The 16,285-nt window shown below is 41.1% G+C and overlaps 1 protein-coding gene across 3 annotated transcripts in view; it reads right to left on the reverse strand.

Annotated features, from left to right (window-relative positions):
* Window positions 1-16,285, reverse strand: part of LOC117264993 (ATP-binding cassette sub-family D member 3) — an 88,002-nt gene that overhangs the window by 68,315 nt on the left and 3,402 nt on the right. For 2 of the 3 annotated variants that reach the window (XM_078162983.1, XM_033639351.2), the window contains exons 2-4: window positions 12,348-12,384; window positions 12,127-12,225; window positions 9,872-9,960 (exon numbers count right to left, since the gene is read on the reverse strand). In XM_078162983.1, the coding sequence (XP_078019109.1) occupies window positions 9,872-9,960; window positions 12,127-12,153 (116 nt within the window). In that variant the 5' untranslated portion in view covers window positions 12,154-12,225; window positions 12,348-12,384. Of the gene's footprint in view, window positions 1-3,444; window positions 3,515-9,871; window positions 9,961-12,126; window positions 12,226-12,347; window positions 12,385-16,285 lie in introns of all 3 variants that reach the window. The other variant, XM_033639352.2, reaches the window with a different exon arrangement.

The following is a 16,285-nucleotide window of genomic DNA, read 5'->3' on the forward strand; positions in this document are numbered from 1 at the left end:
CTCAGACTGGGAATTGGCGATGCCTGCACTTGATAATCTGGACATCAGTACTGATGAGACTGCTGCTCTTCAGAGACAGTGCATCACCGATCACCCTGAGTGCGCACACGTGAGCGCGGAGCACAGAGAAGCAGTCAGAGCTACAGGCTCCAATGAGGCTAAAAACAGAGTTCAAATGACGTTTTTCTAAACAACTTTTTATGTCGGGGCTTCAGGACACTTGGATCACTACGGATGAGCAGTATGGAGATACTTTGTGGAATGAAATTTTGTGTTCTTGGACGTTAGTCTAAGGCGCCGTCAGCCATTAGGTGTGCTAGCTGCTCCCCCCGCCGATCTCCGCAAGGGATGTGACGACTCTAAAACTTCACCTGAGCATTCCTCAGCATGAGGGTGAGTAGATAATGGGTGCACTCTCCCTTTAATTACAATATTGTGGCATCAAAGTAGCACTGTACTGTGATAAAAATAAAGAGGGAATAGTTTCACATTAGGCTTGACAGTATAAAACATCTTTCTAAAGTAAGTTGTCCATGACTAATATGAAAGGTACAAGGGGCATGTGGCAGTCACAGAGAAATAAGATATTATGAGGATATTATAGGAGAGTATGTTGGACTGAGATATGAGAATTTTCCTAGTTACTAATGAACTGCAGAAGTTGCTGTGCTGAAATATGTCAATAAGATCATAAAATCAAAACTAGAATTATCACAATGCTGCTGTATGTGTCAGCAAACCAGTCAGGTTGCAGTTACAGTTTGCATCCATGTCTGTCCAGATGTAGCCACGACAGCAGACAATGCTTCAAATATAGTTGCAGCAAAGAAACTACAAATTCTAAAACATGGATGCTTCACACACATCTTAAATCTGGCAGCACTTAAGATCTATATTATCAGTGCAGTTCAAGATGGACACCCAAGATTAGTGTCACCAATTCAGTATCTGACCAGATGTCACAGTGAGGCTGACCTTTGACCTTTTGGATATAGAATGTCATCACTTCATCATTTTATCATATTTAACATTTGTATGAAACTTTGCCATAAATAGCATATGAATTCTTGAGTTATGTTGAGAAGTTCCCTTAAGGTGTTCTTGAGATATCGCATTCGCAAGAATGAGACTGACAAGGTCACAGTGAAGGTGACCTTTGACCACTTGATTCTAATCAGTTCATTGTGGACTCAAAGTAGACATCTGTGCCAAATTCGAAGAAATTCCCTCGAGGTATTCTTGAGATTGCACGTTCACAGGAACGGGACAGTTGTATGTAGGTGCGTATGTACGGACGGATGGACCACCTGAAAAATTAATGCCTCAAGCCACGTCTATGGCAGGCACGGAGGCATAAAAATGGTATCGGCCAAATTATTACTTTAAACCTCTGTAGTGGCCCAGAATTTCACAATCAGTGCATCTCTGTGATACAACTGTATTGTTTATTTATAGGGATTATATACACTCACCGGCCACTTTATTACGTACACCTTGCTAGTACCGAGTTGGACTCATTTTTGCCTTCAGAACTGCCTTAATTCTTTATGGCATAGATTCAGCAAGATAATGAGGTTTTGGTCCATATTGACATGATAGCATCACGCAGTTCCTGCAGATTTGATGTGACTCTCCCATTCCACCACATCCCAAAGGTGCTCTATTAGATTGAGATCTGGTGAGTGTGGAGCATTGTAGTACAGTGAACTCATTGTCATGTTCAAGAAACCAGTTTAAGGTGATTTGAGCTTTGTGACATGGTGCGTTATCCTGCTGGTAGCAGCCATCAGAGGATGGGTACACTGTGGTCATGAAGGGATGGACACAGTCAGCAACGATACTCTGGTGGACTGTGGCCTTTAAACAATGCTCAGTTGGTACTAAGGGGCCCAAAGTAAATAGTAAATGGACCTACATTTGTATAGTGCCTTTGTAGTCATCCGACCACTCCAAGTGCTTTTTACACTACGAGTCACATTCACCCATTCACACACACATTCATACACTGGTGGCTGAGGATACCATACAGGGTGCCACCCGCTGCTCAGTTTTAATACACTTGCACATTGATGGAAGTATCATTGGGAGCAATTTGGGGTTCAGTATCTTGCTCAAGGATACTTCGACATGCAGACTGGAGGAGGCGGGGATCCACAGCCACAGCTGCTCAGAAAATATCCCCCACACCATTACACCACCACCACCAGTCTGAACCATTTATACAAGGCAGGATGGATCCATGCTTCCATGTTGTTTACGCCAAATTCTGACCCTACCATCTGAATGTTGCAGCAGAAATCAAGACTCATCGGACCAGGCAACACTTTTCCAGTCCTCTATTGTCCAGTTTTGGTGAGCCCATGCGAAATGTAGCCTCAGTTTCCTATTCTTAGCTAATAGGAGTGGCACCCGATGTGGTCTTCTGCTGCTGTAGCACATCTGCTTCAAGGTTCAACATGTTGTGTATTCACAGATGGTCTTCTGTATACCTTGGTTTTAATGAGTGGTTATTTGAATTACTGTTGCCTTTCTATCATCTTAAACCACTCTGACCATTATCCTCTGACCTCTGGCACCAACAAGGCATTTTCACACAGAGAACTGCTGCTCACTGGATATTTTCTCTTTCAGACCATCCTCTGTAAACCCTAGAGATGGTTGTGCGTAAAAATCCCAGTTGATCAGCAGTTTCTGAAATACTCAGACCAGCCCGCCTGGCACCAACAACCATGCCACGTTCAAAGTCACTTAAATCACCTTACTTCTCCATTCTGAAGCTCGAACTTAAGCAAGTTGTCTTGACCATGTCTACGTGCCTAAATGCATCGAGTTGCTGCCACGTGATTGGCTGCTTAGTTATTTGCGTTACCGAGCAGTTGAACAGGAGCACCTAATATAGTGGCCGGTTAGTGCATATCAGCAGTGTAGATATGAGTTTTTTGGCTTTATATTGATGAATTCAACAATGCAACTTTCTAGTTGATAAGAATGACTATGTAACCTTTTTTCAAAAAAAAAATCTGCTATGAAGTCATTTGTAATGAAGAGAAGGCATTGTCCCACCAATAAATTTAATTACTGTTATTTCTGCATTGCTCTCAAGTGTTTCATTATCTCATTCATTAGACACAAGACAAAGTTCAATCTTGGGTTGCTCACCAACGTCAGCAGAACTTTTGTTGTTAAAGAATATCAATTTCAGGAAAATTATAAACACATAAACTGAATGGAATTCCTTGTGAAAATGCTTTCCAGTGACTGTCAACATGATTAATGTTACCACCTAATAAAACCCCCAGGTCAGTGTTATGGCTTGGAAGGAAATGTAGACCTCAGAGAGTAAGTGGTGAAGCACAACACATCACTATTACAAAGCAAGATGTTGGGTTAGGGATTTAAAGCTTGCTTTTTCACTTCTATGAGAAGCATGTGTGGGACGGTTACCCCTGGTATGACTGATATGTAGGAAAAGAAGTGCTTCTTGAATAGACTGCTGTCTCTGCTTATAATACCGCTGTAGAGAATCAAAACAAAGTCATGAGTTCCTGCAAAAAATCAAACAGCAGTGCATGATGGAAAACCCCACCCATTTACATAACAATCTTACATAGGAAAAGAAGAACATATTTGTTTCAGCTGCATTGGCTTTTTTAAGACTTCATGCTGTGTGTGTGACTAAAACCCACACAAGCAGAAAGACAATGTAAGATCATTTTAATGTAAACAACAAAAAACCCACAATGGATAAGGGTGAACAATGAGCAGGTCAGATTACTGGTAAATGGCAATAACTGCTTAAAATCTATTACTGTTTTGAAACTGATATCATAAACTACGCCCAGTGTTTTGTGCCGATATAACTTTGCAGTGAGAGTGGACATTGCTGGAAACACACTTTGGGCTACAATCTACACAGAAATGTCAGATTTTTTTTCCTTTTAATTTTAACTTGTTCAACTCAAGACTTGGATGTCAGATTTAAGCATTTCAGCTGCAGTGTAATAGCAGGTAAAGTCTACCAATGACCAACATGAACATGCAAAAGGTCAATTATTGGTTTTCAGACAATATGTCAGCATAGTGCATCTATACATTATTTCTACTTAGGAAAACAAACAAAAGAAACCTATTTCTGATTGAACCCAGCTGAACCTATGTTCAAACTGTGGCCCATGTAGAACAGCCTCTATCTGAATGTGGATCATGTACACTTTTCTACATGGCACTGATAAAATATGAACCATGTAGAATAAACTAACTTCACAGAGACAGAACTATATACCAAGCACAGATTGGGGCTTCATCTCCAACTATGCAGAGCAGGTTAACTGTACAGTGCAGTCCCTAAGTAGCAGTACAGTGACACAATATTTGTTTTGGACAGTTTTCATTGGGGATCCCTTACTGATACATTTTCAGAGCCACATGATCATCTCAGAAATACATCAAGAGAAAGAGGCTTGTTGTCTCAGTCTGATGCAGGAAAACTTTTACATGAATGTATCCTCCTTCTTGGTCTGCCTACAATGACAAGAGATCAATTTGATCCCATTATACCTGTTCTTAATCTTTGAATTGCCTTCTTGTGAATCTTAAAATTGATTTCAAAGTGTTGCATCTCAAAAAGCTCTATATGGCCTTGCTTCACATTGTCTCGCAACGCAAAAGTGCTGCCTGCTGGTCTGATTATTGTATTTCCCTAATTAAAAGCCGGTATTCTGCTGATTTACTGAGCCGTGCGGCCACTGCATTGTCACAATACGGTCCTGCAAATATTTCCCAGTAAAAAGTCTTGTGTTAACAAATGAGGGGAATCTGTGCACAGAAATGTTGTTAGAGGGCTTTAATTTTGAAACAGAAACAGGAAGTGACGGGTTTAAAATAAATATTCTTATGGCACAGGCGAAACAGCTGTCTTCAGCATCTTCACCTTCACCTATCTTGTCACAAAGGTAGTGAAGTGAACAGGGTAGCCTTTTTCAGGACACCTACTGGAGATCACATCGCTGATTTACTGTTCAATTAAAAGATGAAGGAGCTCACTAAACGATTTGAGTGATGCTCTGGACATGTGAAAGTTTTCTTTCCACTCCTACTAGACAACAGTCTCACACTGGTAAGTGCCTCTCCATCTGCTGGTTCAACTGGGCCTGATCCAAACCCTCGTTTCTGGCCGACTTATACTGGCAGGTGAAGCAGATGTCTCCATTTGTCTTTTAAGTGGTGCAGCCTTACTAAGTTTAAGTGTACAGTAGTCATTAGACCAAGTAGTGTTAAAAAAAATCGTTAACCCATAGTCCAGCAGTTTTATTTTTCCATTCTGAGTCCCCTCTTTAAATTCTGATGTTTTTGAAGGTCCATGAACGCAGCACAGGCGGAATTTTCCATGAGTTCTTTTTTCCCTCAGTGGCAGTTTGTGACTTGCGGCGTGAATAATATGCTCTGAATGAGGTGCAATAAATAACTTAAAGGTATATATATTCCAATTGGGCTCCTAATGAACAGTACAGCTCTAAAAATAGAAAATCTATTTGTGGCAGCAGATGTTTCCATGGCGATGACCTGCCATAAATAAATGAATATGTGGGAAACCCTGTCATATCAAAGAGCAACAATGGGCATGCTTTATTTGAGAAGATTTCCTAAACACTCTGTTTTCCACATGAACACAGATAAAAATCTGCACCATTTCTAGGGTCCTAAAACTCTTGGTGGTTCTTTAAGTCAAAGATGCTTCATTGGTAGGACGGATCCTTCCAAGTCGGGTCCTACAGAGGCTAGGCAAGACACCTTCCTAGCATTCGGTGAACACACACTGGAAAGGCTAGCGGGTGCCCAGGTGCGTGACACTAAAGAGGCCCTTCCTTAAATTCTGCCAAATGCACAAAAAATTTTCTGGTACTTCCAGCTGAGGATACACACATGCATCCTAGAAAATTCTCTGAAAGGAGGACTTGGTCCTGGGTAGGCATGTGCTGGTTACCGGTGTCACCATGGTAAAAGAATGTCCAGCCTCAGTCAGTCAATACGTCAGTAATCAGTATAAATCCACTCCCGTGCAAACTGCAAACATGGCTGGAGGAGGCGAAGCTGAACTTTTCCCACCAGTGAAAAGGACGAAGTCGGTGGTGTGGGAACATTTTGGCTATCATAAGAATCCACTTTGTCCCGACTTTAGAGAGCATCAGAAAAACAAGTGGCCGCGGAAAGACCGGAGGAAAAGCCAGAGCCAAGGCAAAGACCCGCTCCTCCAGTGCTGGGCTCCAGTTCCCAGTCAGCCGTGTTCACAGGCTGCTGCGCAAAGGAAACTATGTGGAGCGTGTCGGTGCTGGCGCCCCTGACTACCTGGCGGCAGTGCTGAAGTATCTGACCGCTGAGAAGCTGGAGTTGGCTGGAAACACTGCCCACAACAACAACAAGACCCGTATCATCCCCCATCACCTACAGCTGGCTGTCCGCAACGAAAAAGAGCTCAACAAGCTGCTGGGCAGAGTCACCATTGTGGAGTTAAGAAATGGCTCTATTAAACTTTTAACGGGTCTACACATTTAAACAACTGGTGTGATTATGCATTGCACTGACAGGAGATGCCTGGTACATGCGGTCGCTCATGAATGGTCAAACGAATATTAGCCTGCCGTTTTAAAGTCTAGAGTGCGAAAATAGGACGACGCCTGTTTTATGATGATGATGATTATGATTATGATTATTATTATTATTATTATCATTACTACTACTACTACTACTACTACCGCGGTAATACCGGTTACCGTGGTATTTTTGCCCACGGTTATCATACCGTCAAAATCTCATACCGGCACATGCCTAGTCCTCGGTAGAATTCAAAGGATCCTTGACATTGGAAAAGTCCTTTGGCGGGATTCGATGACTCCTTGAAATTCAGCCATTTAAGGATCCTTCCTTGACTTTGAGAAGCACAATCTGTTTGCATGTAGACGGGAGGCCATATCACAGAGGAAAATATGCGTTTCCAAAAATATCTGTATACATATAGACATGGCCTACAACAGTGGCTTCTGTCAATACTATGGGTGTAATGATCCATTGATCTGGATCAATATATCGATTTAATGAAAGTCTGTGTCACTGTCAAACAGCGGCAGGCAGATGGCAAGCAGCCAAGAGAAAGACGATGAGGATAAAAATTTTTATTCGGGAATAAATCAGCAGAGTGCAAATGTTTTGGATTTTGGAGAAAATACAGCACAACAGACAGAGCACATGCCGTATGTAAACAATGACGTTACAGGTAATGTGACGTGACGTTACTTGCCTGGAGGGCCATCTCACTCTGCTGCCTTCTTGCTTTAGCCACATTAGCTGCTCTAATTCAACAATGTTCAGCCCATGAAAACCTGTGCATGCAGACTAAAATTCAACTGAGCTGTTCTGCTGGGAGATGCAGCGACTTAAACCATGAGTAGGAAAAATAATAACGCTGCATGTGATTTGTTAAAGGACAACTTCTGTATTTTTCAACCTGGGCCCTATTTCCCCATGTGTATGTGTGCGTATGATTCATGGGTACAACTCGTTCTAAAATTGGTTCAGTATTGAGGGAGGCGGATGCAACCGGGAGCCGCAAAACGAGCTTAAACGGTAACAGGGGCAAATGCTTCCCGTATAAGTTTGCGCATTAAAAGTGCTTTTTTTCGCCACTGACCAGTTCAGATCGCCAGCGCTATGAGTGCTATGAGTGGAGTCAGCTGTCAGTCAGTGTTGGAGCAGAGAGGGGGAGGGCTGCCCCGCTGGATACTGTAAGTGAGTATGTGTGTATGAAGTGTGTGTGTGTTACGCTAGAAGAGTCAAAGTTTGGGACGGAGTCTTTTACGTGCTACCCCCTGGAGTGTTACCAGAGTTTTTGGAGTGCTCAAATAAACGGGCCTTTTTCCCGAACGCAAGAACAGGATGTCGCACAACACCCCGTACAGCTTTCATAGGCTGCCTTTGTCGGACGGCGAGATGCTGAAGTTCTGGCTAGTTGTGCTACAAATGGATGCTAACACTCCTGTCCAGACACTGCGCCTTGCAGACCATCGGGTCTGCAGTGCTCACTTCTCCCAAGATGACTACTGCCAGCTGAAGAAGAGAAGACATCCAATCCCGAAACACCTCTTCCTCAAGAAAACGGCTATCCCACGAGTAGAGAGAGCTACAGACACAGTGGAGCAAAGCTCGTGACATCACACAGCCCAGAGGTAAGGGAAAGGCTAGTATGCTATTTACAGAGATAGCACTGGCAATCTGAACCAGTCAGTGGCGAAAAAACACACACTTCATACACACATACTCACTTACAGTACCAAGTGGGGCAGCCCTCCCCCTCTCTGCTCCAACACTGACTGACAGCTGACTCCACTCATAGCACTCATAGCACTGGCGATCTGAACCGGTCAGTGGTGAAAAAAAGCACTTTTAATGCGCAAACTTATACGGGACGCATTTGCCCCCGTTACCGTTTTAGCTCGTTTCGCGGCTCCGGCTGCATCCGCCTCCTTCAATACTGAACCAATTTTAGAACAAGTTGTACCTATGAATCATACACACACATACACATGGGGAAATAGGGCCCACGTTGAAAAATACCGAAGTTGTCCTTTAAGCTATGAGAAGAGGAAAAATAACCGCTAGCCGCTAGGCTAATTAATGCATTGTAAACAGCTAAAGCTAATTTCAGGTCACTAGCAAAAAACAATTGTTTTGTCCATGAACCTTGACAGTTATTACTGAGCTGAATGTGACACTTTTGTTTAATGATCTTGTTGTTAATCTGTGTTGTATGACTGTTTGGAGAAGTTTTCCTTTAGGGCTTAAAGCCAGATATTCCTGAAGTTTTATGAAAAAGATGATGGTTTGGTTTAGAAAAAAAATTCTTCCACAATGGTCTCTCTGACAGAACGCCCTGAGGGTTAACTTATCCCATTTGCTGTTTTATTTGTGTACTTATTATTTATGTGTTGTTTATGTGTTTTATGACCAAAAGTAAAAAAGAAAGGTGTGGCAGCCTCTTCTGTAACAGACTGCGTTAAATGGGCATTTAATATCGCCTAATATCGATCGCAGACCCCTGGATCGTATCAAATTGAAATCGTGTTGTGACAGACCTTGTAATATCGGAAAAATATCGTATTGTTGTCCAAAGAATTGATATAATATTGTATCTTGATGAAATTGGTGATTTGCACCCCTAGTCAATATTCCTAAGGATCAAGATTATTGTTTCTTGTGAAAATAACAAAATGCTGTTGTTTTCCCCCCGTTAAAGGGTTTTTTTGGGGGGGGAGGTTTTCCTTATCCGCTGCGAGGGTCCAAGGGACAGAGGGATGTTGTATGCTGTAAAGTCCTGTGAGACAAATTGTGATTTCTGATATTGGGCTTCATAAATAAAACTGATTGATTGAATTGATTGATTAAGTTTTTTAAGTAATTTTCTTAATATTTTGAGTAGTGCATTTTTTTTTTTTCAGCTCCATTGTACTGGGGTGGAGGCTGACAGGAGTGGGTGGGTTGAGGCACAACTTTCAAGGATGAAAATATCACTAACTTTACACACAAAGGCAGAAATCATTTGCATGGCTAGAAACCACTGTTTCTGTTTGCTTGTTTTTCATGGGTGAACAGACACTTTAAAATCCTATGTGCTAAAGTGCCATGCTAAAACCAAATCAATGTGGCATGTCCTAATACTCACAGACTGCACTGTACTGTATACAGGTCTCCTGTTTATTCAATATTAAGCACAGATTGGGTTGAATTGGCTGCGACCCGGTGTCAACACAATACCCCCATTTCACCTCTAGGGTCATGAATTGTAAAAACTGTGATGAACTTTGAATAATAATAGTCCGACCTTTCGATCATGGTGCCGTTCTGGATCATCCATACATCACAGTAGGTTCTGGCCACCAACATGGCAGCAATAAGGATAAGGCAGCCAGTCTGTGGTGAAGACAAGAGCCACAGTGAACAGTCAGTAGAGCCTGTAAAACACTGCATATCATAAAGTCCTTTATTGTCCTGCCCTTGACTCTGCTTATATTTACTAAACTGATCGGATAAGACTACATATAACCAGAGGAAACACGTGGCTCTGACCTTGGCTTATGGAGCTGATGTATCTGTGTCAAAGGGCTCTGCTGTCTATACAGCTTGTCATTATGACATTTTGACTTCCTGTCAAGGGCTTTCTGTTTGGCCTAACTGATTTTCTGATATATACAGTACAGGCCAAAAGTTTGTACACACCTTCTCATTCAATGCGTTTTCTTTATTTTCATGACTATTTACATTGTAGATTCTCACTGAAGGCATCAAAACTATGAATGAACACATGTGGAGTTATGTACTTAACAAAAAAAGGTGAAATAACTGAAAACATGTTTTATATTCTAGTTTCTTCAAAATAGCCACCCTTTGCTCTGATTACTGCTTTGCACACTCTTGGCATTCTCTCCATGAGCTTCAAGAGGTAGTCACCTGAAATGGTTTCCACTTCACAGGTGTGCCTTATCAGAGTTAATTAGTGGAATTTCTTGCTTTATCAATGGGGTTGGGACCATCAGTTGTGTTGTGCAGAAGTCAGGTTAATACACAGCCGACAGCCCTATTGGACAACTGTTAAAATTCATATTATGGCAAGAACCAATCAGCTAACTAAAGAAAAACGAGTGGCCATCATTACTTTAAGAAATGAAGGTCAGTCAGTCCGGAAAATTGCAAAAACTTTAAATGTGTCCCCAAGTGGAGTCGCAAAAACCATCAAGCGCTACAACGAAACTGGCACACATGAGGACCGACCCAGGAAAGGAAGACCAAGAGTCACCTCTGCTTCTGAGGATAAGTTCATCCGAGTCACCAGCCTCAGAAATCGCAAGTTAACAGCAGCTCAGATCAGAGACCAGATGAATGCCACACAGAGTTCTAGCAGCAGACCCATCTCTAGAACAACTGTTAAGAGGAGACTGCGCCAATCAGGCCTTCATGGTCAAATAGCTGCTAGGAAACCACTGCTAAGGAGAGGCAACAAGCAGAAGAGATTTGTTTGGGCCAAGAAACACAAGGAATGGACATTAGACCAGTGGAAATCTGTGCTTTGGTCTGATGAGTCCAAATTTGAGATCTTTGGTTCCAACCGCCGTGTCTTTGTGAGACGCAGAAAAGGTGAACGGATGGATTCCACATGCCTGGTTCCCACTGTGAAGCATGGAGGAGGAGGTGTGATGGTGTGGGGGTGTTTTGCTGGTGACACTGTGGGGATTTATTCAAAATTGAAGGCACACTGAACCAGCATGGCTACCACAGCATCCTGCAGCGACATGCCATCCCATCCGGTTTGCGTTTAGTTGGACGATCATTTATTTTTCAACAGGACAATGACCCCAAACACACCTCCAGGCTGTGTAAGGGCTATTTGACCAAGAAGGAGAGTGATGGAGTGCTGCGGCAGATGACCTGGCCTCCACAGTCACCGGACCTGAACCCAATCGAGATGGTTTGGGGTGAGCTGGACCGCAGAGTGAAGGCAAAGGGGCCAACAAGTGCTAAACACCTCTGGGAACTCCTTCAAGACTGTTGGAAAACCATTTCAGGTGACTACCTCTTGAAGCTCATGGAGAGAATGCCAAGAGTGTGCAAAGCAGTAATCAGAGCAAAGGGTGGCTATTTTGAAGAAACTAGAATATAAAACATGTTTTCAGTTATTTCACCTTTTTTTGTTAAGTACATAACTCCACATGTGTTCATTCATAGTTTTGATGCCTTCAGTGAGAATCTACAATGTAAATAGTCATGAAAATAAAGAAAACGCATTGAATGAGAAGGTGTGCCCAAACTTTTGGCCTGTACTGTATATATATATATATATATATATATATATATATATATATATATATATATATATATACACATATACACATATACATATATATATGTATATAACTAGCTAGCTAACTATTTGGCTTATTTTATATTCATGTTTTCATTCATGCTTTGAATTATTTGCATGCTTTCTTTTTGATTGGCTGTTTTAACACCTGGCCCAGGGACAACAGTTGAATATCAACCTTTGGCTAACACCAGCACATTTGCAGCAGTTAGATGTCATACCTCCATGCAGAAAACTCTTGGTACCATGATCCGCAGAATCCTGAAGATTCGGAGGAAAAACAACTTGTCCACTGCTGCACGGTCTTTTCTGCCATCTTTCTGTATGAAGGGACATAACAAAGGTGGGCTGTGACATAACTGCAGCTAACTATTTATGACAACTGTTATGGAAACTTTGGGCTTCACACACACATGACAATAAGATTTACTATTAGACATACCTCAGTGTTCAGCACTAAATCTGAGCCTCCTTTTTTACTGTGAAGACAGAACAATAATGAAATCAGACAGATTATATTGCTGAATTAAAGATATTAGACTGTGATTAAGTCCAGGTGGATCGACAGACAGATAGATAGGTGCTGAATAATTTATCTCCAAGGGGAAATTAACAGTTCATAATTCATATGCCAAGTTATGCCCTTCTTCATGAGTGAGGTCACAAGTGAGTAAAATACCCTGTTTTTTCAGCATTTCACATCAATTCTGAAATATAACTTGAATGCCAGTTACCAACTGTGCATGTTAATAGAAAAAAAAAAAAGAATTGAGAAGTTTTGGAAGTTGGGCTGGGGCAATAATATAATATAATATTTTACCATCTGCTAGTGTAATCATAATTCAGGGATGGCATGATAAAGAGATTTAAAATCTTGTAGCTAGCCCTTTAATATCTCTAGTTGTTTGAGTACTGTGGTCAGTGTTGCAAATTGGATTTCACGGAATTCAATGTAATGAAGTTCCTAGATTTATCAGGTACTTCAACAGGTACTGCACTCCTAAACATGTTTTTTAAACTTTTATATATATATATATATATATATATATATATATATATATATATATATATATATATATATATATATATATGTACATACGTAGATGCAAAATGGCTAATTGATATAGAAATTAAACCAAAACCAGAAACCTACTTGTTTTTCGCCTTTATTGTTATATCTATATTATCTGCCCCTACTGCATCTCAAAACATTGGCATCGGCTATGCTTATGGCCTAGATAGATAGATAGATAGATAGATAGATAGATAGACCTGCTCTATGTGTAAAGTGCCCTGAGATTACGTTTGTTGTGATTTGGCACTATATAAATAAAATTGAATCTAAAAAAATAGATAGATAATCAATGAAGTAACGGTGCTGTGCCTCGCGCGTAAATGCGCATATACTTTGCGTGTCTGGAGATTTAAATTTAAATTTAAAATCAGTGAAGTTACTGCTTCCCACTTTTTATTCCCCTGTACAGTGTTTCCCTGCAGAGCTACAGTGGAAGGATCATAACCAAAAATACTAAAGACTGTAACGTTAAAAGATATCTGCCTGAGGTTATTAAATACCTGCAGCGAGCACCCCATCCCCCACCCCGCAGCAGAAACAATAAGCGCGTTTCCCCATAAAGAGAGACGCTGTGCGCATTTACGAGGCACAGCAGCGTCCCTTTTATTATTAATATTATTATTATTTATTATTTATCTGTCTATCTATGCAGTAGGGGCACATACAGGGGCATCATTCCAGCAAAAGCTAAGGTATGGCAATATGACATGACGTCACAGAGCTACTGATGATGGAGTTTCAAAAATATGAACTTATATAAAACTTCACTTTGGTCTTTGACCTGTCAGAAGTACATACTATGCTATTGAAAACTGTTTCAAAGGACATGAAGCTGTTTCTCACATTCATAATACCTCATGTCTGCATGTAATGCACGACTTGGTGAGAGCAGTGAAAACATCGGACCTATTTCGGCGCATATTTCAGCACCACGGACAGCGAGTGGACATTTAATTATCATTAGTCATGTATTTAACTTCACAGAAAATAAAGAAAATAAATTAATTACAAGCTCATTTCTAGAAGATAACCAAGGGGTCCGGTGTATGAAACACAGTAAAACAAAGGCCAATTTGGTACAATACTGTATAGGCGAATTTATTGGAGTGTCTCCAGAGACCGAAAATACAAGCTTAACATGCCGACATGAAGAAAAAAACCCCACATACAATCAGACCGGCTTCAAGACATAATTTAGACAGGCTGGTTAGCAAAACGCTTTTACAACACATAGATAGCCTACCGTAACTCACAACTTGCGGAGGAGCGAAGTGCCGAACAATTTGATTCAATAACACTCGTATTCACTAACACTCGTATTCACTGATGAGCATGTTATGGACCTACAGTCAGGTCCATAATTATTTGGACAATGATACAGTTGTCATCATTTTGGCTCTGTACACCACCACAATGGGTTTTAAATGAAACAATGAATACCTGCTTAAAGTGCAGACTCTCAGCTTTCATTTAAGGCTTTTTTCAAAAATGTAGTATGAACCGTGTAGGAATTACAACCATTTCTTCACACAGTCCCCCAACTTTAAGGGCCCATAAGTATTTGGACAAACTAACATAATCATCAATTAAACAGTCAGTTTTAATACTTGGTTGCAAATCCTTTACAGTCAATGACTGCCTGAAGTGTTGGACACATAGGCATCATCAGATGCTGGGTTTCTTCCCTGGTGATGCTCTGCCAGCCCTTTACTGTAGCCGTCTGCACTTCCTGCTTGTGTTTTGGGTGTTTTGCCCTCAGTTTTGGCTTCAGCAAGAGAAACGCATGCTCAGTTGGATTCAGGTCAGATGATATGACTTGGCCATTGCAGAACATTCCACTTCTTTGCCTTAAAAATGTCTTTGGTTGCTTTTGCAGTATGCTTCAGGTCATTGTCCAACTGCACTGTGAAGCATCGTCCAATGAGTTTTGAAACATTTAGTTGAATCTGAGCAGATAATGTAGCCCCAAACACTTCAGCTTTCATCCTGCTGCTCTTCTCAGCAGTCACATTATCAATAAATACAAGAGAACCAGTTCCACTGGCAGCCATACATGGCCATGACATAACAGTACCTCCACCATGCTTCACTGATGAGGTGGTGTGCTTTGGATCATGAGCAGTTCCTTCCCTTCTTCCTTCTCTTGTCTTCCCATCATTCTGGTAGTTGATCTTTGTTTTATCTGTCCATAGTATGCTGTTCCACAACTGTACAGGCTTTTTACATGGTTTTTGACAAACTCTAATCTGGCCTTCCATTTTTAAGGCTAACCAATGGTTTGCATCTTGTGATAAACCCTCTGTATTTATTCTAGTGAAGTCTTGTCTTGCTTACAAGAGCAGCAGGATGAAAGCTGAAGTGTTTGGGGCTACATTATCTGCTCAGATTCAACTAAATGTTTCAAAACTCATTGGACGATGCTTCACAGTGCAGTTGGACAATGACCTGAAGCATATTGCAAAAGCAACCAAAGACATTTTTAAGGCAAAGAAGTGGAATGTTCTGCAATGGTCAAGTCATATCATCTGACCTGAATCCAACTGAGCATGCGTTTCTCTTGCTGAAGCCAAAACTGAGGGCAAAACACCCAAAACACAAGCAGGAAGTGCAGACGGCTACAGTAAAGGGCTGGCAGAGCATCACCAGGGAAGAAACCCAGCATCTGGTGATGCCTATGTGTCCAACACTTCAGGCAGTCATTGACTGTAAAAAATTTGCAACCAAGTATTAAAACTGACTGTTTAATTGATGATTATGTTAGTTTGTCCAAATACTTATGAGCCCTTAAAGTTGGGGGACTGTGTGAAGAAATGGTTGTCATTCCTACACGGTTCATACTACATTTTTGAAAAAAGCCTTAAATGAAAGCTGAGAGTCTGCACTTTAAGCACGTATTCATTGTTTCTTTTAAAACCCATTGTGGTGGTGTACAGAGCCAAAATGATGACAACTGTATCATTGTCCAAATAATTATGGACCTGACTGTATTTAAGTGCAATACAATGAAAACAACCAGCCAGTGCGCCTCAAGTAATGACTACAGAACCTCTCTCTCTTTTTTTTCTCCTGATTCCAAGGTATGGCAGCTGCCATACCTCGCCATACCTAAATGACGCCTATGGGCACATAATATTGATTTAACAATAAAGGCCAAACACAAGTTAATTACTGGTTGTGGTCTAATTTCTACTCCAATTGCCCATTTGAAAAAGAAAATGGAAAAAGCATGTGGATTTCCATTATTTTTTTTATTCACACGGAAAAACAAAATAATGCCTTTAATATTTGTTTATCCTGTTATAAAA

The sequence above is a fragment of the Epinephelus lanceolatus genome, chromosome 20 (genome assembly GCF_041903045.1).
Source record: "Epinephelus lanceolatus isolate andai-2023 chromosome 20, ASM4190304v1, whole genome shotgun sequence".
Taxonomy (NCBI): Eukaryota; Metazoa; Chordata; class Actinopteri; order Perciformes; family Serranidae; genus Epinephelus; species Epinephelus lanceolatus.